Genomic DNA, 27,763 nt, shown 5'->3' with positions numbered 1-27,763 from the left:
ATTCACAGAGCAGAGTGCCATCCTTGACATCCATGAATAGCAGGCCGTCTTTCCGGACTGTGCTCCACGCTCCTTTTACTATATCGCACTATAGTATGATCTCCTGAACTAAATGTGGGTGACATCTGGAACTCATTTCATGGAATGAAAGCTGTCCTCAGCATGCCTTGTGGTACAACCCGTCAGCCTCAGATTTAGCCTAATACACGGTTTTCATAAGGCATGTCCAAAAGTCTAAGATTTCCTTTGGAACTGTTATCATTAAGCTATTTTTCAGACACTTTATCAAAGTTATAATTTTATACCCTAATAGCAGGAAAGCACACCATGAGATTTCTAATCAGAAGTTTGGGTTCCTCAATCACTTACATATGTGAACAATCATTTTTAACTGAGGAATCATTTTCAAAAGGCTGCAGCAAAATCTTTTTCTTAAACCTGTTCTAGCAAAACAAAGTACGAACAAAGGTAAGTATTTGACACTTAACTGTGGTTAGACACAACTTTTCATGAATGTTGTCACTCAAGCTCTTCTTTATTTCTTTACAGTATACCAATCTCCAGGGCAGAACAAATTCTGGCAGTGAGAACAGGCTGGCTTGAGTTATTGCAAGAGCAAACATTGCATAAATCTGACATTTACTGAGGTGGATAATTCTGAAAAAAACACATGACAACATTTCTGACAACAGGGTAAGAAAACCCAAGCAGTTTTGCTTGAGCTGAATTTCCTTTGTCTACCTAGTGCCCTACCCTGTTTTCAGTGACTTTTTGAAAGATCCTCCAGTGTAAAAGCAGCGGCATGTTTTTCCAAGACGCTGCGATCCTACGAGATGTTCACCCAGGTCAGGGTTAGGGCTTCTAAAACTGAGTTCCCAACTCGCTGGCAAGAGAGTCCACGGAGCTCCTCTGATGAATACCTTTTCATTCTCTCAATAATGAACACCAGTGCCATTCATTTGTAGATTGTGTTTTCATGAAGCTTGCATACTGGGCCATATTCAAGGTTGAACTTAACTCCTTCTCGTACCTGACTGTACTGCATAAACTAAGTTGGATAGGGGCTGTGTGGTAACAGTAGATTATGTCTGTAAGGGAAATGCACCTTACTCTCTTCTTCTGCATAGACTAACAGCAGAGGGTATTACAATTTTTCTGTATACATGGAAGTAAAGTCAAAACAATATATTTTGAAGCAGAGGTGTAAGTCAATGAAAAGATCACGTGAATGAGCACCTGTGTTTTGAGAAATGTACCTTATATCTTTGTAAGGTCTTTATAGTCTTGATATCCTATCCTAGAGGTCTTGCATTTAGACAAATGCATATCTCGCATGTGTCACTCTAGTTATGAACAAGTTAAAGATTTTCCCAGGCATACTGGTTAGGCCTGTGCATTCATATTGCTGGTTTCAGCAACATTAACCTGAATTGTTAAGAGAGTCAGATTGCCGCTGTTGCTGCTCTTCCACCGTTCCGCACAGGCCGGCTTCCACTGCTGTCGAAGACGGCAAGTCAAGGCATCCTGCAGAGTGCATAGCGAAGAAGTGGTTCAAAGAGACTGAAACCACACTCAAACAGGGACCTCTCTAAGAGTGAAGACAGGGCTGAAGACATCTCCTGCACTTCTGTCTTTCATCCTTGAAAAGCATGGACCTCCTCATTAAGGTAACCCATCTGTTGCACAAGCCTGGAAAGCAACGAGAGAAGACCTGGTAAAGACACATTCTTCACCTGTCCCACGCCATGACTGAAGTCTACAACTGAACACTCGTCAGGTTCACAACACAAGCACACCTACCGCTTCTATTACACATTCTACCTACAGTTCCCAGTCTGACAACATAACCACAGCTTCTTCAGTCATACAAAAAACCACACACGAGTGTCAGGTTTAAAAGCACCTGGAGCAGTCTGAATAGAGCTGGCAAAAATGCATTCCATTAAATAAAATACCACAGGACTTTAGAGTTATTTGAAGTTTCTGCAAATCCACACATCTTGAGGGGGGGGAAAACAATAAGTGGAGACAGCTACTGACCTTAAAGCCAGTTCTGTGAATGCCGTGGGACCGCAGATGCACACAAAGCACTTTGATTCCTCCTGCTTAGTTAAGAAGTCTGACAGCAAGGATGCTTCGATTTGACCGCGCCTGCCTGGCCAGTCATCAGATGGCTCAGAGAGGACGTAGTCTACTTCAAACCTGGGAATAAGGGTAAAACCACAGTATGCTATAGTGCAAAAAATATAAACCGTAAAAGTGAAAAATTCGTAATATAGAATCTCTGTCCCTGCAAACAATGACTTTGACATCAAATATCACATATACAAATACCCTTTTACTTTTTGTGAGCTCAGTAGTACATTTTTCACTTTTTCTCGTCTCTTGGTACATGCTGGATGTGTATCTGCATTTTAATTGGAAATGAACAATTTCATGAATAAAGTGTATAGGTTATAGCTTATATACAAGTGTCAGTACTTGAGTATTATTTTTGACTACCCACCTCTGTATAAGGGTCAGGGTTTATACTGACTGCACTGATATCCCTGAGTTACACCAGTGGCTGGCCTCAACACCACAAAACAATGAGCTAAACAATTGCAAAGTATCATGATAACTTGTCATAGTTCCCTGCAAAGAATAAACTTTAAAGCCTTAATACACGTTAGTGAGATGCTATGAAGGCAGAAAGACCAGCATCTGCATGAAGGTCAAACACTAATCTATTAATAAATTCACTCCTTCTGAGTCATCTTAGGTGTGAATACAAATAGTCTGCTATGATTTATACACACCCAGGAATTCACATCCAAAAGCTCTGTTAAGGCAAATAAATTTGTAGACAAAACAATTTTACAATTCTTGTAACGTTTGCTGAAGCTGAAGAACCGCATCTCTAACCTGAAAGGAGAGAGACAGACTATGGAAAAACTTCCACTACCACTTTGACAACTTTTCTAAGAATTCAGAAAAAACGCCTCGACATCTGTTGTGCTCTTCATAAGTCAATTTTTAAAGAAAAAAGTACGTGCCAATAAAACCTGCAAAGTTAATAAATCCAGAGAATGGTCTGCTTATGTTGATAAACTGATGAAAACAATGTACTTTGTTTTCCAGTCCAATGATTCACAAGACCTTAGGCTTGACATGACTGTACTACTAATAATACAGCCTGAGAGCAAACTAAAAATAAATGATTTATTTAAAAAAAAAAAAAACACACCACTGATTAAAACCAGTGTTTCAATCCAGTAAATTCAAAGGAACAAAGGCCAAAATTCTCACATTAAAAAAAGCTAATTCATTTTTTAAAACATTTTGTGCATTTTGCTTCCTCAGAAACTTGAAAAAGCCTTTACTCTTGTTGAAATGTGTTGTTTAGGATTTACTGTCCTTGTGGGGAGAGCGAGATGAGATGGACCTGGTTAACGGTAAAAGGCTTTGACGACAGGGTTTCGAACATCTACTTACGCACACCTGCATACATGCACAAGCCGTTCAGGCACGCTTGCACAAACTCATGTATGCAGAGGCCGAGAAACATACACACGCACGCTCCGAATGAGTCCTCCCATCCATTACCTCTCCTCCTGGGCAGCGAGTCGATCCAGGTCGAAGTGCCACAGGATATCCTTCTCCTGCCGGTTGAAGAACATCAACCTGACCTTTCTGTGAAAAGGGCATGTGCAAAAATGGTAAGCCTTTGGTCTGTGTCTGTTCTTCCCCTCACAGAAGACTACAACCAAAAATGACACGTGCCAAAGTGAGAGGGGCTTAAAGCCACCACTCCATTCAGGTCAGGCTAGTCTGCATTTTCCAACTACAATGTATTCATTTAGCTGATGCTTTTCTCCAAAGCGACTTACAATGTTAAGGTTACAATTATCACAAGCTTCCAATTATTCACCCATTTATACAGATGGGTAATTTTCCTGTGGCAATTTAGGGTAAGTACCTTGCTCAAGGATACTACAGCTTGAGGTGGGGATGAAACTCGTGACCTTTGGATGCAAAGGCAGTAGCGCTAACCACTACGCTACCAGCTGCCCCTAATTAACCACTAAACTTCTCAGTACACAGCTACTGAGCACATAGCCTCTCCCCCTTTCTTCCACAGCGCACTCCTGCTGTCGTCACTTATTTTCCACCGTCAGTTCTGTTAGGCCCCATAATGACCAGATACATCAACAGCCATGGAAACAGAAATAATTCAAAAACAATCGTTCCACACACAGTTCCCCCCCTTTTACCGTAAAAGGATCACACAGTTAAACATGAAGGAAAGACCGACTGGCGCCTGACTTAATAACCAACCTTCATTTACACCAGTTAAGATTTACAATAAAAACTTAAGAGTGCAGCTGAAAACAGAGTGCTGTCTCCCCCCCAATTCAAAAGGTCCAAAAGAGATTAACATCTAACGAAAACAAAACAGATACTAAAGAAATTATACAATTATTTAAAGGGATGTATACGTGTAAATCTAAATAAAAGAAAACTGTGTAGAAGACATAGTACAGGAAGACATTTGGATTTCCTTGGCTTTGCTCAAAACGTGTCTCACCTGAGAGTCCCGAGGTTCTGCAGGGCAAATTTAATGAGCCTGGCCATGGGCGTGAAGCCAGTTCCAGCAGCTAACAGGTACAGGTGAGTGATGTCATGGAGAGGGCGGAGACTAAAGGAACCCTCTGGACTGCTCATCAATAAGGAATCACCTGATTGTCCGGGGACAGAAAAGAGTATGTTCGAACGCTGCAAGCCGGTTACAGACCTGGTTCCCGCATCTCAAATGCCAATATGCCTTACAATACTTTACATAACAAGCAAAAGACAAGGTACAATCACACCCTGAGATATGCCTGTTAAGGTTACAAGAACTTGCAAAGACTTTCATTTACTAACCCTGCTGTGGTTTACAAAGCATTTCAACAGATTTACAACAACCACATTAAGATCCGTGCCTTCTAACAGCTGCGTGCGTCTAACACCAGATTCACCATGTGGTCTTTTCACACACAGGTTAAGACTTGGATTCTGGACCTCTATTAGTGATAATTCATAACCTCAAGGTGGACTGTCCAAAGCACAACTTGTTCAGCGAGTATGAATTCATTTGCATCGTTTTTTTGAATTAAAGGTTCGATTATTAGATAAACACTTTGTATATACATGTATTTTGTTTTTGAGTGTTTGTTCAGCATACAGTATGAAATAGCTGAACAAGTGCAGGTAGACAAAGCAATATTATGTCAACTATATAGTGTCCATTTAAATGGGATTTGAGGTTAGTTTTTTTTTTTTTTTTTTAAGCATAAATGGGTGTCAATTTTGCAGGTCAGAAACACAAAAAAATTCATTGAAACTAATGTTAATTACATCTGTGACAATCTACCTTAGAAACGGTTTTTCCAAAATGAAACCTTCATAAGGCAGAGGAAGGCTCTAAGATAATGTCATGCATGCAAAAAACCGTGTCCATTTAAATACAATTCAACCACAAACTTTTACAGAAATTCATGTGTGACAGATTAATTCATACAGTATAAGTCATTTCACACATTTTTTGTACAATGTATTCCGTTAGGCTACAAAACCACAGGAGCTGCGTGAACAAAAATTGTCTGCTTATTGAAGTAGAAAAATGCAGCACATTGTAGAATCTCTCTAAATTTTCAAGTTATCCACATCATGTTCACATATCCATATACATCTGATTGTGCTGGTCTGCTCATCTGCTCGTCTTTTTCGAAAGAAATGAGCTATTGATTTGGGATGAGTGCTACAAAATGTCTCTTCGTGAAATGAAGAAAACAAGTCCTGATTGCATGGTCATTAACACTGCATGTTTGGCAAAGCCTTTGGCTCACAAACCTTAGGCACAGACATAAACTGTCCAGGTAACACAGAACGGACAGTGAACTCCGGAATGTCTGGGAAGGAGAGGGTTAGGACGGAGAGGGACACCCGGATCTCATTCATCCACAGTTCCGTCCTTGTCTATGACCTCAGTGACGTGAGCCACTAACCTCACACATGCAAGATAAGGCAACTTCATACATGAACTGCACTCAGCTCAACCTGACATCACTGACTAACAGCACAAATGTTACGTCTCAAACAAATGTGTGACTGGCTCTGATCGCAGAAGTCTATAATTGAGGGTGCAGAACAGGGAAGTGGTGAAAAAAAAGCTACAGTGGAGCAAAATGCACCCTCAGAACAACAGGTGACAAACAGCCAAAAGAATAGACAAGAAGTGATGGTGGAAAGCACAGCTGCAGTAATCAAAGTGTTCCCAACAGGCCTAATAACATCCCCTGGGTCCAACGAAATGGAAGGAGCTGTTCCTAACAGAATAATGGCAGAAAAGCAGAGGTACTGGTTAATTCCGCCAATTCAGAGAGGGAGGGGGAGGAGAAGAGAGGGAAAAAAGAAAACCAAACCCCGCAGCTGGCATTTTGCTATGTCCCAGCGAACACCTCATCTTTAAAGATGATGTGCAGAGAGACTAGATGTGTGCAGCAAAATAATCAAGCTGTTTGTGGGTGGTGTGTGTTTGGAGGAAGAAAGGGAATGGAGAAGAGACAGAGGGTAGAGAAAGACATTAAAATAATACAAAAACAGAATGGCCAAAGTGAAACAGGAGACAACGAAGGTCTGGGGGTAGCATTTTTGTTAAGGACACGAAGCTGTGAACAAAATGCTCCCTTGTACCTTTCATACAGGGACTTGGCTTTAGCTCTACCATTTTTCTCTTAAATACAATGAGCTCATAAATATACAGCAATTCAGCTGAACAGAGAGGGAGCCTGTGATGCATTTTAAACCATACTACATGCCATGCAACATAATTAAGTTTCACAGAGATTCTGGCCTACGTGGCTCTTAACGCAAACACGAGGTTTGTGAAAACATTGGATTTGGGTATGGACACAAGAGTATGTTCTTAAAATCAATTCTCCTTTTACCTTAAGTGAGGAGAAAAACTGGTTACTTCAGATTCATTTGAAAATCTAGGGAGTGGAACCCAGACAGGATTCCATTTCTTCCACTTGAGAGCATCATGAACATAGGAATTAAGGGGGCTCATCCAGTAAAGCATTAAAACTTGTATGCTTACCAATGTTCAGGCTGTTGAGGTGAGGCGTGAACACTCCGTTAGGGTACACCTTTACCATGAGGAAGACTTCGTTGCTGCTACCCTCCACGGGCTTAGACTCAGGCAATTCAGGCATTAACGTCCTCTCCACTGGTGTGTAGGGTTTTACAACCTCACTACCTGTATAGGTGACAATAAGTCTTTATTTAGGGCAACAAAAGGCACCCTTCACCAGATACCGTAAATGGGTAACTTGTAAAACCACAAGTATGTAATTCATTCTGGGTAAAAGCTCCCGCTAAGCCTCAATTATAAATTACATAAAGTTTTTACTAAATAGGTATACGGACTCGCAGTTTCCAGATTTCCGGTATAAAAGGCCCTAGAAAAATTGTACCCAATGATTCAGCACTTCTGAGTGAGAGGAAACCTTTGTGCTTTTGATTTTGGACCTCTTTTGTGTGGTACCACTAAGAGGACAGAGGTGGATGGAGCGCAGCAGTCTGGTTGGGGTCTAACGAGTGATCGGAACTTGCAGATGTTTAGGAACAGAACTGTTCATGATTTTTTAGACCATAACCAGAGTCTTGAACATGATCGGGGCAGCCAGTGCGGAGAAACGAGAAGGGATGAAATATGGCAGTGCTTCGGCGAGTCAAACGCAACTCATGCAGCAGCGTTCTGTACCAACTGGAAAGGTTTGCTAGCAAAGGCTGGAAGGCCAGACAAGAGAGAGTAACAGTAGTCCAAGTGGGATAACAGCATGACCCAGACCAGGAGTTGCATAGTCTCTTGTGAGATGGGGGCGGATCCTGCAGATATTATGTATAATATACACTGGCTCATATGGTGGAATGTGACAAACTGAATCCAAATCTCTCCTCCGGTGGATGTAATGCACTTTGTATTGTTCTCAGATGTACGTTGCTTTGAAGAGAAGTGTCTGTTATTGTGTTTACATGTACTCACTATACAGTATTTTATTAAAACAAAATGTCTACCCTAATTTAGTCTGTTACTTTCCCTCTCGATTATTTTTTAATATATTACCATTTATTGATACTGTTTTTGTTACTGTTTCTGGAAATATTTAGGCATGTCTGTGAAGCAGAGGAACGCACCCCCCCCCCCCACAGGTACAAGAGTACAGATCAAATCATTTACTAAATATTCATTTTCAGTGAAATGCCTACAAAAACCCAATGATGAAAATTCCATTGTTTCACCACAACAGACCACTATCTCAGTAGCATATGGCAATTTTCATGACTCAGGCCAACAAAGAAAGACTGAACAAAATGGTGTTTATGGAAGGGTGGCACTGACAACACTGTTGCTTTCAAAAAATTAGAATACTGTCACACTGCCAAAGCACAGAGATGATTCAGTATTCTGCAGCAATGTTTTCAGGACAGTTGAGTCAATGCCTGCTGCTTCTGAGCTGAAGACCCTCATGCCACGTGTCAAGCATAATGGTGAGTGTGATGCTATTTATCAGAACACTGGAGATGGTAAGGATAAGCAATCTGCATGAGACCTGACGCAAAACTGCAAGTGAAGCAAGACAAACATGAAGTCAGCTTGTTACCTTGTACCAGAGCTTTGAGGTAGACATGTTTACCAACAGGCATCTGCATGTGGGTTGCAGGTGGCAGTTTGAAGCAAAATAGGCTGGTGTCGTGCGTGACTTCCGTTCTGGATTTCAACACACATTCTCTGTAGAAGACCACTAAAAACAGCAGGGCATAAGAAAAGTACTAAAATACATTAATTAGGAGACAAATGAGAGGTGTAAAAATTATACCAGAAGCAAACATACAAAGTTCTTTAAAAAAGAATGATATGCTGGCATCTCTAAATTAATGGAACATTTTATTTTCTGATACAAAACATCTAACATCATAAAATAGAAAAATGACTGAGAATAAAGCGTATTCATTAAGGTGTTCAGTAACCCAGTGTACCAATTTATCAATTTTCTTTGTACAGTCCATTACTTGCATACCTTTCTTATGTTTTAAAAAACAGTTCATAAAGTGCATTTTAACAAAATGAATTTAGAATAACAAAAATATGACCACTGGATGATGTTTATAGCACATGAATAAGTCATTGGGAAAAGGGACAGTAAGGTAGGGAAAGGAGCGCTTCTAAATGCAAGGGCTAATGGCTCACCACGGTTCTTCCTGCGCAGAAAGGAATCATGGGACTCCAGGGGCTGACCCAGTTCGGCCCACTTGCCACTGGACGCCTTGTGCACACATACTTGCACTTTTCCAACAGCGCAGGAAGTAAGAACTGAAATAAAGGAGCACATAATTCTGTACTTTCAATTATGGACACAAAACCTCCAGTAACTGTGAAAAACTGCTGCTTAATTATTTACATTTATTTATTTAGCAGACGCTTTTCTCCAAAGCGACTTCCAATGAACTCTATGTAGTGTTATCAGCCCACACACCTTATTCACCGCGGTGACTTACACTATTTACACTGGGTTACTCATCCATACATCAGCAGAACACACTCTCTCTAGTGTTACTGGATTAACACGTGAGAATTTGTGACACAGTGTAAGTAAATGCTATTTTGAAAATATATCCATCCATCCAATTTCAATAAGTGTTTGTCCTGAGGAGGGTTCCAGTGGACTGACAGCCTATCCTAGAATTGGCCATGTAAATTTACAAATTCAACCTCAATCAACCTTAGGTGGGGGGGGGAATTGGCAAAACAAAGAAAAACTCTGAAATAATTAAAATAAAATAAAAAAAAAAAAAAAAAAAAGGCTAGAACACAAGTGAATTACTGTATATTGGCCTTAGCTGTACTTAATGTCTTCTGAATACAAGGTGCTCACAAATATACAGCGAATCAGCTGCACAGAAAGAGAACCAGTGATGTATTTGAAACCATATTACATGTCATGCAACATAAATTTCACAGAGATTCTGGCAAGTTGGAAGTTCAGTTAGAGCTACCAACATCTGAATAAATGCGTTCGGAAAGCACAAGACAGATGGCAGTCTGGGAGGTGTGAGAGGACGTGGGTTCGATCCCAGTTCAGTATGCGTGGAGTTTGTATGTCCTCCTCATCCTTACTTGGATTTCCTCCGGATACTCTGGTTTCTTCCAACAGTCTAAAGACACGCTCTAACAGGAACTGGTGATTCCAAAATGTGCGTGCAAGGAGTTTTTCCACCAGTCTATGAATGAGTGACTCATTGCAAGCAGTATATTGAACATTGGTTCACCTTGGGTGAGAAGGTGTGGCCTTATACTACAACAGTGTTTTCATTGCAAGTGTCTGCTGAGCGAATAAACGTAAATGCAGAACAAGCATGTGGCTTGAATCAGTCCCTGGATGAGGTGTTTGCTCCCACCTCCCAAACTGGCACAGGGGTCCTGCTTCATTAGGAAAATAAAGAATTGTATAACTGTGTAGAATTATAGCCAATAGAAAAGGGAGAAAATGCAAAAAGCAGAACCTATCAAACAAGATTTATTTACTAAAGCATTTAAATAACTTAAAATACAAGCTAAAAAGGTGTTTGATAATGGTCTGATACACAATGGTGCCATCGTCTTAGGTGTTGCACTACAGGAACCTCAAGAGGAAAAAAATTTGGTATTCACATTTTCATATCAAATTTAAGGAGCAATTAATGCAAAACACATAATATCAAAACTTCTTTGAAAAAATTAACACTAAGTTTTGAACAATGTATTCCATTTTCCTTTCAGCATAAGATGATGAAAAACAGTGGTGAAAATTAAGCTGAAATTAAAAAAGCACACTGGGCATGCTCGCAGATGGGCAGAACACAAAGGGAAACTGATCTCAACACTGCAAAAGAGAGAGAGAGCGAGCGAGAAGACTGCAGTTCAGCTGTGACCTTTGGGCAGTGCTTGTGCAGCCAGGTATTGTCAGGTTGTGGGGTCACGTCTTGTATATGCCACACATCCACAGGAATCATTACTCCCACACAGGCAAACACACTCACTGTAAGGACAACTAGGGGTAACAAATGGGGGGGGTGAGTATATGCAACTAAGTGGGGCTGAAGGTAATGAACAAATGTTTGAAACCAATTTAGATCTAGAGACCCTCTTTGATGAAGAGGTAAGCGGTCACATGTGGGTTACCAAATGTGCGCATTATGTGTACATATTTTCATACATCATGTATTATACTTCAATTAATACTCTAGATAGTTTCCTAGACAGAAGAGGTTTAAACAGCACTTTAGAAGGTCATTAATGTAAACAACAATTGCCGAACTCAGCAGGCTGTTCAACCTTAGCAGTATGTGGAGTAGCATCAGTTGAGGCATTGGTGCCACTTCAAATTAAACAAGCTCTCGGTTGAAAAAAGGAATCGTGTATGTGACACCAACACAAAGAAACACATAACGATGACCTGAACAAAAAAAAAAATAAAAAAAAAAATAAAAGGAAATAATGACTGTCATTTTCTTCCTAATTCACACACTCCTACTTACCAGAAACGAGCTCTTGTACTTCATGAGACAGTTCTGTGAAAGGAATGATATGCTGCCGTAAGAACAAATCAAATTAGTAAGAACAAATGATACATATGTTTTGTAATGATGGAAAAATAAATAGAAATACATACAAATATATGTATACTAAGTCCTTGTATTACAAATGTTTGAGGTATAAATTTTCAAAGATGTATTTTTCGGTTTATATTTTTGTTGTCCATTTTCAAAATAGAGTTTGTTGCAGGAAGAACGTGCACTGTACCGTTAATAAAGTAAACTGAAAGTGACCAGAAGCTCAAAAATGTTGCGCATGTTGTTTTAAGTTAACGGAGGTCCTGTGTTGGACCGTGGTTCACATCCTATGCTTCCAGGACAGGCTCTTGTACCCAGCATCCCTACATCAGACAAGCAATTGCTGAAAATTGACTGAATACAGTCTTAATAGAAATTTTAATTCATCATAGCTTTATCTGAGGGTTCTACAGAACCCTTCAACAGAGAGACATCCGTTTAACCATGCTTTTATTGATTGTAACACAGTGATTGGATTTAAGAACAAATCAAATACGAACTGATTGCTGGTCTCAATTCTGCTCCAAGGTGAGGATCCAGTGTTTAAGTAAATGCTTGGACACATAATCATAAACAATATATAACATATATGCATAATGCATTTATACCATATGCTCCAATGAACTGGAATTGCATTCCTTGGAAATATCCTCTCGTCAGGATTCCTAGTAACCAAATTCAACAGGAAACAATCCTAAAGGGGTCCCTAACATCACGGCCACCTTCTGCCACAAACGCCACCACATGAACTTTCATGAGGTTTACAGGCTAGCTGAGCATCTCCACAGGGTATCCTTATAATTGGCTCTGCTTTGCATTTCCTTGTTTGGAATAAATTATTGCAAAGAAACTTACTTGCAGTGACAGTATGTCTCATAAAAATTACCAACTGGCAAAATCATCACTATTTTATGCTTTGAACATATTAAAAAAAATAGAAAATTTGTTAGTACCAACATATATTTAAAATCAAGAGTAAAAAAGCAGTAAACAGAACAAGCAACAAAAACTGCCGACAAACAACCTCTCCACCTCCCTTTCCCTGTTCAAACTCCTGAACTGAAATCATACTACTGTTTTTCTTAATACATGGCAGTAAGCACATAAATATTACAATTCACACAAGGGCATCTGTCCACAAAACATTTACAATGTTTACTATAATTTTAAATAATGGCAGGAAGACTGAAGGCAAAGCCCAGTCTACACACTCATGCAACGTCAGCTATATTACATTGTGTAAATGAATAGATGGACAACTGTCTTGAAAAACATGACTATCTACACATTTGTATTACAGAAAACTGTAAATGCATGAATTTGTTGAGTACAAGCTACACTGTGAAACATGTAGTCAGTGAGATTTAGTCCATTGCCTTTTCTAACGAGTCACGGAATCATTTTCAGTTCACCTTTTGACGCCCCTCCTCAAAACACTAGACACATTCAGCAACTTTTACGTTAAAAAGCACTATAGAAAATGAGACTTTGATTAGTGAACGTTCCAAGACCAAAACGCAGACTTTTTGCCATACATACACTTATCCCTCAGCACAGCTTTGCTATTAGATTTTATCGAAGTTGTCAGTAATGACATTTTCACTCCTAAATGAACTCTAATTGTCGGCAGCAAGTGGACAAAATTGGAACTTGATGCCTGTCAATTCACCTCCCAGGAAGACCTATTACACCCTTAGGAATTGTACGTATATCTCCATAACCAGAAGAGTATGCTATTACATTTTAAATAATTTATAGACTTTGTAGGGTGAAGACCTTCCTTTATTATTGCTAACAATTTAAGAAACTAGCTTTCCTTCACCCTGCAGGCCAGCATTACTTCAGTGAACAGAGATATTGTACATATATACAAGTCTTCTTGGCAAGGTTGCCTGACTTGATGACAGTATGTGGCAAACTGCATCTTGATGAGGGCACTGCTTTAAAATTGAACTGAAGGAAAAGTATACAGTATTCTGGCAAAAAAAAAAAAAAAAAAAAAAATTATTAAAAGATGAGGGAACTCACGGAGGTGGAGCACATAGGACATCTTTCCCAAGATCACCTCAACTCGTAGGGCACCACCAACCAGGTCAACAACAGTGATACCCGAGTTAGTAATCTGGATGAGCGATAAATCATACTCACTTTAATATGGAGCCATTAACAGCATATATCACTGGTGACTGATGACATAGATAGCTTGTCCAAAGCATATAACAATTAATGAAATGGCCACTATAACAACGTGATCAGTATGAAGAGTGCAAAGTTTTATTAAAAAAAAAAAAGTTGTCACGATGTGGAAGGATTAATCATTTACCTTACGTTTGGTGTACACAACAATATTGACTGTTGAATCAGTCTGGAACCAGTCAAATCTGAAACCAAAATCAAAACCCATTACTTAATTTAGGCACAGCACCCAAAGGTGATCGATACAAAGGGAATCAACATCTTTAATTGAAAGATCTCAAACTCCTAAAAGACACCATCCAACTCTTCAGGTTTTCGCATAGCACCAGAACATATCACAAAACATCAGAGAGGCAATTTAGGAGCTGGTTAATTAATGCAATGGCAAACTGTGATAACTTGTCAACCATCCATGTGTCATACATGCAGTGCAAGTAGATAAAACAGATAACAGCCACAAGATCTACCCATAAAACCATAAGAAATGCAGCTGCTTGTGGACTGCAGCTATGATATTTGACATGTTCTGTCATCATCAAAGGGGCAAGGCTGGGGCTTAGAGTGAAGAGGTGCCTCCCCCCCATTATTGGTTTCCAGCTACTACAAATGACAGATTTCAATATGTCTCATTGCAAAAATGTCAAAGATTATCAGATTTTTCTCCAACACACTCTCAGAAAGAGAAAAGCTCTAAAATAGAGACCCAAGACACAAGACAGAGTACGCACTCAACAAAGGTAGTCAGGACGCGTCTGAATTCTCTGATAAAGAAGAGATTGCCTCCTATTCTATTGCCAGTCATACCAGTTCATCTTCAGGAGTAGATTTAATAGCTTTGATGAAAGACTTGCGAGATGGCATGTGAAAGGTAAATGGCAAAATGGCATCTAGTCAGACAAAGCTCATGAGTATTATGAAAGATCTGTTCAACCGAATGGGGGATATGGAAGCTATGTGTTACGGAAGCTATGGTAAGGTGTACGTAAGCTAAATTCACAGTGCTCCTTGATTTCAGAGCTGAACTAAAGAAACGCTCCTCTACTGTTAATAAATAAAACTCACTAATTTAACTGTTCACATGAATAGCTTTGAAATTTGTAATGCTGGGACAGAATCCCAGACCTGGATTTGGAGGAGACTGATAAATCACAAGCTCCTCTGATAGAGTGGATTCACAGCAAGCAAAACTGGATAAAGTGGAATATAAAAACTGCTATAATAATTTGAAAATCATGGGACTGCCTGAGAACACTGATGGGAAAATACCTCAATTTCTGTAGGATGAACTGTGTTCCTGGGTGGGGCTGTCACTCAATTTGCCTCCTTTTGAGACAGAGTTTACCTACTGGCTTCACGGGCGATCTGAACAAATCGCATGTGCCATTTGAGTTCTGTCAAATGTAGTAACTCAACATCTCACAGTTCGGGATTGCCATCTGCATTCATCTCTCTGTCTGTTGGTTAAATGCACTTTTACTTGTACATCCCTTTAGAGAAAATGTACTGAATGACACACACACACACACACACACACACACCTCACATCTGCTGTTAGACAAGTTACTTAAATGAAGTGTATGAATACCTTTTTGGGTTGGTTAAGATGTAAATATCCTCACCTAGGATGAGGATCTTTGGGTAGAGGTGGGAGCAGGGAAGCTGATGGTGTTGGTTCAAGACCTTTGGCAGAGGAAGCAGGGGATAAACCTGACAAACACAAACAGCATCAGAAACAGTAATTAATGTGCAACAGCACACAAGCTCATATAATAAAAATAATTCATGTACTCTTGGGGAGTCTGAAGTAACGGAAGACCAAGACAATGTGATTACACACTAATGCATCACATGACAATGATCTATTACATGCTTATCCACAAAGACTTTGTAGTAATGGCAAGATGACGCTTAAGTCAAGGTTCTTCTGTAAAGTATGAGAGTAATTTCAGTACCAATATTTTCAGCATAAGTAATGGAGTAAATTACGGCAACATTTAAATCTGTGTGCGACTGTGCCTATAAGTATCTAGGTGTGCAAAAGTGGAAATCGCTGTACAACTAAAACAAGTATCGACATATGCGCAGTAACACAAAGTAGTACACACACACACACACACACAAGGACATGAACATACTGGATCTGTACCATTAATAACTGTGCTGCCTTTGACTGCCATCCTACCCACTAGGCACTCCTTCAAGATGGACTCGTAGTTTACCCAGCGGTGGACCTGCACACAGTAAAAATACAATTATGAATATACTGACATTCATTATGCAGGACTGTCTATAAGCAGACACAATAACTGTATCTGCAGGCAGAGGAATCACAAGGACGCATTAACATCCATCATTCTTCATTATGCACAATCATCTATAAAAACCATCAGTGGCTGAACCTGGAGCTAAGGCACAACTAAATATTAGCACCTGTGATACTTTATTTAAATATCATCATCATTAGATTTATAAAGTATTACTGTCTTCACATTCAGGCAAACTACCCAACACAACAAGTATCACCATCATGACTGAATTACTGCTATCTGCACATGCCAAAAGTAACATAAGCATGTCATTCACTATATATGACTGCCTGCAAAAAATAAGGAATAGTTAAGACCAACACATAAACCCAGCAAATTAATTTTATAAAATAAGAAACGCGGCACTGAACGATAATTCATCAGTTATCGATAACCATTTGTCCAATGTAGTCACAGTGGTACAGCAAGGTCAAAGACCAATCACACACTCATTCATCCATGCATACACACACAAAGCAGTGTAGATTCACCAATTCCAATGAAAGAGATCCTTGACATGTGTGAGGAGACCAAAGCACCAGGAAGAACTTATGTGAACACAGGGAGACTATGAAAATTCCACTGACTGCAGTTGGTCTAAACCAACAGCTTATGAGCAGAGCTACCTGCTGTGTCACTGTGTCATCCAAAGAGAAAAAGAAGTTTCTGAAATACGACTGGATGTCAGTATACACAGTTCAGTGTTGATTGTCCCTTTTTTCCCCACAACCAAAAGTCCTTTACGCTGGATGTTGGGCCCTCTGGTTGCTGTGTCCTCAGTTCAGAGACAGAAACGGCTTTTGTGATAAGTACAAAAAGTAAATATGCATTGCACAAATAATTTGCAACAATTTGCCAGCTTTACTTTCCCTTGAACAGAATTATGGAAAAACTGGAACAAAACACTGAATATTTGACAACAGGATATTACTCGTACATCATCGTAACGTCCCTCCAGACACAAAGAAATAATTATGATGGAATGGCAATAACTGGAAATGTAAAATTAAAGAGAAAATTGAGTTTGTCCTTTTGTGTTCTCTCTCTCACACACACACACACACACACACACACGTCTACAATCGCTTGTCCCGAGTGGGGTCGCGGCAAGCTGGAGCCTAACCTGGTAACAAGGAGATTATCATGCAGAGAGAAACACTGACCTACAATTTCTAGTGAAGACAAGGTCAGAATTGTTGCCTGCCTTGTAGATGGCAGAGGACTGGGACAAAGAGAGGTGAACAGACTATAAAAATAAATGTCCTAAAGATGTAAATTTATGTCACCACGGACAATCAGTAGAAAGTTGCCCTTCTGCAGGGAGCTCAACAAAATGTCAAGGTCATCCAAGAATCAGCCAAAAGGACCGGGAGGGCAGTAGAGGAAAACAGCAGAAAATGCAGTATGAGAGATGGCATGGAATTGAAATGAGGCAACATAAAGACTGTTAAAGGAGTGAACTGAAAAAGCCCATTGATGATGAGAGACAAGCAAATCTGTACCTCCAGATGTGAGGAGTGTGGCAGAAGGACTAATTGGCAGAGCACCAAGGAGGTATGTGTTCGGTAAGGGCCTGAAGGCTGAGTGCGAGACGGAAGACACAATACACGATGTCAGCCTTCTTTAAAGCAGGTAATAATGAGACACTGAGAAGTAAGCGCTTCCAAGATGGCAGATAAGTACAGGCAGTCCAGGCTGACACTGCCCCACCTTCTTACCTTAACATACACAGGCACAAACTATATATCAACCATTCTAGCCATTAAGAAGTTCACACAAAATGCACGCTAACATACGTGTGCCCAACTCAAATTTCCACCCAACCACTTCAACATATACTCAAACTACATACAAACCATTCAAACTCACATGCCAAATATTGGCAAAGAAATTATACCGGTAAAGGAAGTAGAAATAACTGAAAGAACACTAATATTTAATTTAAGATAATCCTAACTGAAAGTCACTGAGGCAAAGTGGAGAAACACTGGAGCTCCAACTTTTACACAGCAATATTTTAGCTATTAACTGTTCGGACATTCTTTTGGGGTGGGAAAAATTTCCAGATTTGTCTGATCTGAGTCACAGATAATCAGTACCCTTATGCATGAAGTAATGAGCATATGACAATCTTGCCAAGCATTCATATTTTCCAAATAAATACTACTTGTTAAATAATCAGTTCCATTCCTATGATTGTTACGAAGATAAAGTACTACTTGCAAATTGTGTTATAACCAATAAATAGCTCAGAAATATTATTTTTGGACATGAGAACAATTTGTTTCATTATGCAAATTATGTGATCAATAAAACAGTTTTACAGTGGTATGAAAAACAATTGCATATTTAAATGTATAATATTACATATACTCATCTGTGAAGGACGGGCATCCCATCTGACGTATTCACTGCTTCACGCCTCATATACTCACGAAGCATGAGGCGTGAAGCAGCGTATACCTCAGATGGGATGCCAGTCCTTCACAAGGTAGTCGCATGCACGCATACCCACATACACAGTCAAACAGCAAGGGATATTTAGAATCACGAATTCACTTGAAATAAATCACACCTGACGCAAACACAAGGAGAACAAGAAAACTACACCGACAAAAGTGAAGCTGAACCCACACCTTATGCCCGAAGGCATAAACCCAGATGCTGTGAGGCATTACTGCAATTTGCTGCATCACTGCAAAAACTTAATTCACTGAATAAGCCTTTTTAATACTTCTGGATATTATATTAAAAGCAGAGAGTGGTTGCTAATGAAGAACATCTGAGGACTGAACTTTCACAGTGGATAATGACAGTAGATTACAAAAGCCTGAAAACATTTCTACTTTATTAAACTTTTGAAACTAAGCTAAACTCTGATTTCAACTAAGTGATGCAAACAGTGGTCTTCTTGTTTAATAAATAAGGGAGGAACTTCAAAATCCTAAAGAGATCATCTGCAGATGCACTCAAACTTAAGATATAAAAGTATTTTAACCCTTACTGTACGTTAAACTAAAAATGTTTACTTTTAATCAAAGTGTAGCATTTGTGGATTTAGTGAAATCCATATTTATATGAAATTTAAAAAAGAAAAAAAAAAAAAAAAAAAGAAACTTCACCAGCTTCATGTTCCCCCTCCATTTTAATTCCTTTGAGGGTGATTAAGCCATCAAAAAATGACAAAGACTAAAACCTTTGCAAGACAGTACTTTATCAGTATTTCAGTGGATTAATGATACTTCATTTCAAAAGCAGGCTTTCACATATTGTCCGTCCTCCGAGTTTATGACTTCTCTATTCCAGAGAGATAATTCAGACTGTGCCAAAAATATATACAATAGTGCATGCTGAATATGGTGTACTCTGAAAGTGCCTAGCATCAATAAACTAAGATATTTTTGTCATACTTTTTTTAAACAAATTATCTCTTGAAGGATTCATGCAGCAAGAAATGACGCAAGCACGTACCATTTTGTGGTTTCTTTGCATTATACATTTTGATCATTTTTATAATTTTTTCATTTCATATATATTAAGTGTACCAGAGTACTAGAATAAGAATAATGAAAACTGTTAAAACAATGAGTAAATCTGGACAATCAACCAAATAGAAAACCTTCCAAATAGGAAGGACAGACTGCATAATGCAACATTTATGCCATTAACCCTAATCACCACTGGACAAATTTGCAAAGGTCGTTTGCAGCTGTGGCAAACGTGGCACTTTCAGCAATCACCGTCATTAATATATTACCAGGAAGACTCACTCAAACAGTACGTAGATGTGTAGTGAGGACTCCAGGAAAACACCAAGATGTGTGTGTTTGTGCATCTCTGGATCACCTGATCAAACAAGTCAGTGCCGTCCACTCCAGCTGCCTTCATGAGCTCGTCCTCTCCCCCTGGGTGGAATTCCATGTAGGGACTCACATTGTAAACCATGCCTGCAAGAGGACACAAACTCAATAATACACACAAATGCATTATATGTAAATATTCAATTACATATATGTAATATCTTTAACACACTGCAATTTTTTTTTCCCCGAGGTCTGGACCTCAGTCCATCTGTCTCATGCTGGGTGACGGGACACACCCATGACTCTACAGTGTATAACACCTCTGCCCCCTGCTGGCAAGACATACCCCACAGAACATACTTCCTTTTAAAAAAAAGAATATACGTATCTGCAAACCATCATTTCAGCTTTTCACAAACAGCAACTTCCAAAATCACACTTCCCAGCAGTCTGCATCCGTAACAATTATTAACAGGATAAAATGTCAACTAGTATACATTTATTAATTTCACAGACATTCAAGTTCAAGGTCTATTGTCATGTTGTCAATGTCTAGATTTTAAGGTCACCAATCCACCTGAACAGCATGTCTTTGGACTGTGGGAGGAAACCGGAGCATCCGGTGGAACCCCACACAGACACTGGGAGAAGACAGAAAATCCACACTGATTGAGCAAGGATCGAACCCACATCCTCTCCTACCACAACAACACTCTTCGCTGTGCTACCATGGCATCCCCATACACGTTCCCCTTTGTATCCACCACTCAGTTTCCTGCTTATTAGAGTTATTGTTACACTGTTAAGCAAACAGCTTTATGCAAAAGCAAACCTTGCGGCACGAATGGGTGTGTCAGGTTTGGGTAGTGACCAGACATGCAGCAGTGGTGGGTGTTAAACTTCTCCTTCTCATAACCTTTAACTAATAGCAATTAAAAATGAAAAAGACTTTTCAGTACGAAGCAAAGAACTAATAAGAGTTTAGCAGCAGAGAAAAGAAAAGATCACGGAGAAACACGAGTCAACCTTTAACGCAAATTTCTCAACTACTGGCTATAATATAGAAACACTTAAGTGCATCTCAAATTTCAAAATCTGACAGAAGAATATTTTCCCCAGGTTTTCTCACTTTCCTAAAGAAAAACTGAGTATCCGTACACTTGCCCAGAGTCATTCACGAGGAGGGCTCCAGAGTAAGAGACGGATCACCTCCGGCTGAGAAGTTTGGTTCCAGAGCCCAAGCTACCAACTATATCTAGACGATACTTTGCCACCTCCCACACCAACTCAGGCTCCTTTTATGCCAGAGCGGTGATGTTACTCCATGCTCCCAGAGCCAATTTCTATGACCCAGTGTACAGTTAATTTCTAGTTAAAAGTTTGTCCACCTCAGTAGTGTTGTCAGACCTACATTCGCATCTTCAAATGTAAGGAATAAAAGGTACTCTTGAGGAGTTGTGGCATTTAAGTCTCTATGACTATATCCATCTCTGTGCCTGCGTCTACATGTGCGTTTAAATGAATGTTTCAAGAAAAGCGCGTGAACTGGAAATATTCCACGTGGTGTGTACATTGTTCACCTCGTATGCAGGTCCAGCAGTCGTCACGCGTGTTGTGCTTTCTCAGCTCCTCTTCTGTGACTTCAATGAGCCTCCCCTTGAGCCCCGTCAAGTCCCGTCCACTCTTGGTCACCCTGATCCAGTCCATAAGGCTGCGGCCTGGCTTCAGCGCAACCTTCAACACAGGCAACATCCCACAGAGCACGGGGGTAAACACATGAGCAGCAGTATCAGAGATATCACTTCCATATGAGATATGGCCTCACCAATATCAAAGTTCTCACTAAGGCATGTGCTTGCAGAAATGCTGTGGAATAACACGATAAACCGTTCGGCATTCCAGTATAAGTATTTTGTAGTGAGGTTTGTAGGGACAGCTGGTAGCGTATTAGTTAGAGCTGCTGGCGTTGGACCCGCTGGCGTTGGACCCAAAGGTCATAGGTTTGAAACTCACCTCCGGTTGTAGTACCTTGAGCAAGGTACTTTCCTTAAATTGTTTCAGTAAAAATTGCCCAGCTCTACAAATAGGTAAATAATTGCAGGTACTGTGGAGGAAAAGTTTGAAAATGTACCACTGGATGTTCTTAGATGCCTTAATGTATGTCAAAATTTCTACGTGCAGGTAACACAAGACACAGGGTGTTGTTACCAGTGTTGTGGAGTCAGAGGTTTTGTGTACCAACTCCACAGCCCAGCTTGTTACTAAATATGTTGCTAATAGTAACGAGATGCAAAGCAGAAAACAAGAAGTTGTAACCCAGCTGATACGGAAACACCTTTTGTTTAGTTGGTAAAGAACATTCAGTTCTGAAAAGTTTGACAGCAGTGAACAAAGAACCTCTAGAAAACAAGCAAGCAACCTTATAGCCAACGAAACGAATACCACGGACTGGTGACGACACGCTGAACATGCATGAAGTTTGTTATAAATCGTAAAGAGTTTCTGCTGCTCGGAGAGACGCCCTGATCTCCGCTGCGACGAGAGACCCTCCTTTCGGCCAAAGTAAAGGATACCACTAGTGAACCTTTCTCCTGTCTTATATTACGTTGGTTTTGTGCAAAACTTCTTCCAGTATTCTAACATCGCAAATCTTTTTGGAGAAAAGTAAAGTGTCAGCTATACAAATACATGATGTAAAAGTAGCTTTCCCTGCAAACTGTCAATAGGAATTCCGAATTCAAGATTTGCCACTGTAACAATCCAGTTTTCACAAATCCATCACAATCATTAAAAAGAAAAAGAGCAAAAAAAAATTGCTACAAATAGAATTTGAGGAAATTCATCATGACATGATGATGCGTGAGTTGAAGCATGAGCTGTGTTATAAGGATGGTTTTGGGGAGGGCATTGATTTAAACGGGAAGAAGACAAGATTGTTTATTATTGGCGATAATAGACTAGAGGATCAGGATGGGTGGGGTTATTGTACGTGTTATTGATTGTTTCACCAGCATTATTGAGTGGTGATGAACACTTGCCTGGTATTGCTAACCCAGTGTGCTGTATTTTTTTTTTTTTTTTTTATTGTGCTCATAAGTCCCTCCTTATGGGCATAATGATATAAAAATTTGCTGAGCACGTGGACAAAAGCAAAGCCCCAGAGAGACGCCCGGTACGATTTGTACCCCGCCCCCGCGGTCCTCACCTTGTTCCTGCCGGCTGGGGAAACGCGCTGCTGCGAGGCAGCCGCAGGGAACGCCTGGGACGGAACATTCAGCATCTCCACGGCTCTCCGACAGCTCCGACAGCTCCAACCGCGGAGAAAATCTGGAGGGTGAGCCTCAGTCAGTTACCACCATAACTTGTTCGTTCGTTGTGGTGAGGAACCGCTTCTCGACTCCACTTCACCGCCACTCACTAAGTTAAGTTAACTACCCAGCAGCAGCGACTGCTCAGCTGCATACGAATGACACCGCAAACTGTGCACTCTCTCAGGTGCAGAGCAGGGGGGGAGGGGGAAAAAAAAAAAATCCGCTGCCACAGAACTTCTCCAAGTCAAACTGTTCTTGACAAGTGCGCTACCTGTAAACGAGTTACGAGCAACTTTAACAAGATATTGACACTAACGCACTTCCGGGTTGAAAAAGGAAATCCGGCTTGTGCTCACTTAAGCAACTCTGTTGTCGCACAGTGATGACGACACACCCCAAGTACATGCAACGGCGACATCTTGTGTCCTCCTCCAGTTTCAATGCTGATTTTTTTCTCGCTGCAAATAGAACTGTGTAACGTACACCTCTTCATCAGTAAATAAAATATAAAAAATTATTCAGACTTAGCAAAACAGTGTTTGGTCTAAAAGTTGACCAGGCCTAAAATGAATTAACATAATTTTAAGCATCTGAGTAAAGACTAGACCCCAAGACCGAGGTTGAAATTTAGTCAATTTCAAGAATTACTAACAGGCTTCATTATTATTAACTTTTATTTAGCCGAAACATTTGTTCATTAATAATGTTTTATACAGCAGGGTATTCTGACTATACATTTAGGGTAAGTACTTGTTTGTGGGTTCTACAGCAGTAGTGGGATTTGACCCAAGAACCTTCCGACTGTAAAGATTCAGCCCTAAACACTTCGCCACCTGCTGTAACTTGTGCATGTATACCTGAAAGTTATTAATAAATTAACAGTTTCTACATTTCAAATTAAGGTTTCATGTATCTGACTTTACCAGGTTACCACTTGAAGGTAAAATTCAAATAGCTGCTTATTTCTACTAAAGAAATCTAAGTTCAGTTTCCTGGAAAATGCCAGTGTGTGTGTGTGTGTGTGTGTGTGTGTGTGTGTGTGTGTGTGTGTGTGTGTGTGTGTTTTAGAAGGCAGCACTGGGAAAACATTAAAACTGAAACAGGCCAAAAAATATGAATCCCACAACTACCAAGACGGTTTGTTATCATTGCTGTCGTTGTTACATGGATCATTTAAGGCTGAAAGCACTGTGCAGTTCTACACTGAATGTCCCACAGAATTTTTATTCCTTTAACCTGGTCATAAAACACAAATTTATTATTTTTACTGCAAATATAATTTTGTACATGTCTGAAGAAAAATTATGTTTAAAGGTTTTGCAGCAGCAATAATAATAATAATAGCAGCAGCTGAGTATGTGGAAGTGTCCTGATCTGAGAAGCAAATTGCCGGTTTTTTATGTCATTCACTTTCATAGCAAGTTTACATTCAATTCATGAAACACTTTATTTTAATTTGTAGTTATATTATTTATTTGTTTTATTTTTCCTTGCAGTCATTTTCTTTGTTTTTAATTTGAGAAAATAATCCTTGCTTGACATTACTGGAGATGCCTTAACTACTTTGTTTCTCAACAGGTGGAGGCCATGTGCGTTTGGTGTAGCGGCCTCAGCCGAAATTTATCAAACATTAAAGTCATTTTATGACAGTGTCCATAAATTGCCCTTATTATTTGGCTCTTTGTGTTTGGCAGAGATGAGGAAGACATGCCCAGAGCATCCCCCAGACTGATGCTCTCACACCTTTGAAGTGCTGTGATTGATTCCCCATCAGGGCTCCATGCTGACAGGCCACTTGCAGGGACTTTACGAGTTACATCATTTTTTCACGTGATTAATTACAAGCACATAACTGCACTGTTACTTCTGCTGGAAACCGCTGCATGGTGCTAATTTAACCTGACATCCTGTGATATAGGTACTTCCCAGTTCTTTTTTTAATATGATGACTATATGGGTGCCAGCCCCAAACAATAAATTCAGTCATGGTATGTGCTCTGTATATAGACAGCTGGTGAAACAGGTTTATTTTTGTGAAAAATACTTTTGCTACATCATACTCTCACAGGCCACTTGAATAAGAACACTATTTTAATACTGGGCCGGACCAGAACAGCCTGAATTCTTGGTGGCATGGATTCAGCAAGGTGCTGGAAACATTTCTTAAAGATTCTGGTTTATGTTGACAAGATTGCATCACATATTTGCTGCAGATTTCGTGCACATTCATGCTGTGAATCTTCCTGTTCTTCCACATCCCAAAGGTGCTCTATTGAATTGAGATCTGGCGACTGGGGAGACCACTGAAGTATACTGATCTAGTTGTCATGTTCATGGAACCAGTTTGAGATGACTTGCGCTTTGTGGCATGACACATTATCCTGCTGGAAGCAGCCATTAGAAGATGTGTAAATTGTCGCCAAAAGGAGATGCAAATAGGCTCTGGTATTCAAATGATGCTTGCTTGCTATTGTCAAAGTCACTTAGATCACAGTTTTCCCATTTATAATGCTTGAACTGAACACTAACTGAAGCTCTTGACCCGTGTCTGCATGATTTAATGCATTGAGCTGCTCCCACAGAATTGACTGAATGGATAATCGCATGAACGAGCAGGTGTACAGGTGTTCCAAATAAATTAATTATGACGACAAAGATGATACTAAGAACAGAAAGAAAAAGGCTGACATGTAAAAATAAACAGTGAAATAACATGGCCAATGTTTTGCGATATCTAAGCAAAATGTCAATATAAGTGAAATTGACAATTCATGTTACTATACACATGACTCTGCAAACAGCCTGATGAAAAAGTGAGTGCACGAAACTCTTTGCTGCTGTGTTCACATATTGTAAATGTGGTAAACATGCCACAAAGTGCTGAAAGGGTTTTTAGAAATCTAAAACTGCTTTTAACTGAAACAATTCATAATTTTTTGTGGCAGGATTTTTTTTATATTTTAATTAAATTGTTGTTTCTCCTGCTGCGACAGCTCAGACGCACCAAACACTTATTCTGAAGGTCTTTTTTATGTAAGACGGACCTCCCTGAAATCACTAGGCCAACTTCAAGGAACACCAGGTGACAGGTGTCAGGCCTCACCCGAGTAAAACACTGCGAGAAACCTGAGATAATCTGTCCCCCATCAATCTGTTCCTTTTTCCAAGACAACATTGTGCCTTTTTAATTGAAGACAAAAAGTGTTTTGTTTAAAATTGAGCATTATATAAACATACAATTACATCATTACAGTATGTCATTGTATCACAACTTGTATTATAAATGAAAAGCAGCAGCCGTACCTGGAACAAAGCTAGAGAAAAAGTCGGCCGCAGCAGACAGGTATTCACTCCATCTTTCAAACTCTTCTTCTTCTTCTTCTTCTTCTTCCTTTTCATCTTCTAGCATTCTGCAAAGTATTGCCGTAATTATTAGAAATTACGAGGCAAACTTATTACATGGAAATGTTAATATTTACATGAATGTGTGTGAAAATAATGTGTTTATATTTATAATTGAGTCTAATCAGTGGAAAAAGGATGTCATCGGTATAATATGCGGTCTGATTCCGTTACACCAGGGAGAGTGGGATGGCGCCCTGACCCGAATCACAGGGTATAATCCTCTTAAGGCAAATGTCCCGGGAGGCAGAGCTGCGGACACCAGGTCGCTTCACAGTAAAAGTCTTTCCAGCCACAGAATCCCTGCTGCCGTGTCTCTTCAGTATTGCTCTAAATAAGTGCAGTACGATGCAATGAAGTCCTGAACATGCTGCACGCTGCTGCATTACATACAGTGGTCATGGTAGGATTTGTCTTCCATGCATACACAGGTTAATATTTCTTCTTTAAAAATTACATGAAAAATAACAATTTTTTTGTAAATTCTAATTTTATTTTACCTACTTTATAATGTGTATGTAACTGTATCTAAAATGAAAAAAATCCCATATATGTATGTTTACCTTTATTAATTTAAGGATTAAAGTCAAGTTTTTGTGAGTTTCCCTGCTGGGATTAATAAAGTACTATCCTGCCCTACGGCGTCAGAGCTCCGGTTAGGCTGACTCTTGCCTAGGGATCTAAGAAGTCCAGCCCACAGCCGTGCAGTACTTGCAAGGCGTAGTTTTGCCCTCCTATAATAATGCTTCAATAAACTAACATTTACAGTGAAATTAAATTTGCTCCAATATCATTGTGAATCAATCTTGTAAAGATCTCTCTACCATGAATGTTGGCACTTTAATCAGGCTATGCATGTGAGCGTTCGTGAGGCCTGTGGGCTACATATGGGGCTGAAGCAGAGCCGTGTGTGTGTGTGAATAATTCACATGTCCTCCATATTTCAAGTGCATTCATGTCTCTGATGTCTGTGCTCGAGTTGTGGGTGAGGATTGTGACTCCAGAAAGCTGCCGTTGCCACAAAGACAATGCGCGATTGGAAAGTGGACACAATCAATACACATCA

General features: G+C 39.8%; 1 protein-coding gene across 1 annotated transcript; it reads right to left on the bottom strand.

The window, feature by feature from the left end:
- Positions 1 to 504: 504 nt before the first annotated feature.
- Positions 505 to 26,664, bottom strand: cyb5r4 (cytochrome b5 reductase 4). The gene is made up of 16 exons (XM_018756917.2): positions 26,599 to 26,664; positions 23,190 to 23,311; positions 21,565 to 21,718; positions 20,028 to 20,128; positions 16,022 to 16,106; positions 15,495 to 15,582; positions 14,003 to 14,060; positions 13,708 to 13,801; positions 11,605 to 11,637; positions 9,278 to 9,400; positions 8,691 to 8,831; positions 7,124 to 7,282; positions 4,568 to 4,718; positions 3,586 to 3,672; positions 2,041 to 2,202; positions 505 to 1,689 (listed from the first exon to the last, which is right to left on the bottom strand). The coding sequence occupies exons 2-16, from the start codon at positions 23,262 to 23,264 to the stop codon at positions 1,635 to 1,637; spliced, it is 1,566 nt and encodes a 521-aa protein (XP_018612433.1). The 5' UTR covers positions 23,265 to 23,311; positions 26,599 to 26,664; the 3' UTR covers positions 505 to 1,634.
- Positions 26,665 to 27,763: the final 1,099 nt, after the last annotated feature.

This window comes from Scleropages formosus, chromosome 8 (genome assembly GCF_900964775.1).
Source record: "Scleropages formosus chromosome 8, fSclFor1.1, whole genome shotgun sequence".
Classification (NCBI taxonomy): Eukaryota; Metazoa; Chordata; class Actinopteri; order Osteoglossiformes; family Osteoglossidae; genus Scleropages; species Scleropages formosus.
The sequence above is the reverse complement of the archived record's forward strand: the minus strand, read 5'-3'. Positions and strand labels throughout refer to the sequence as shown.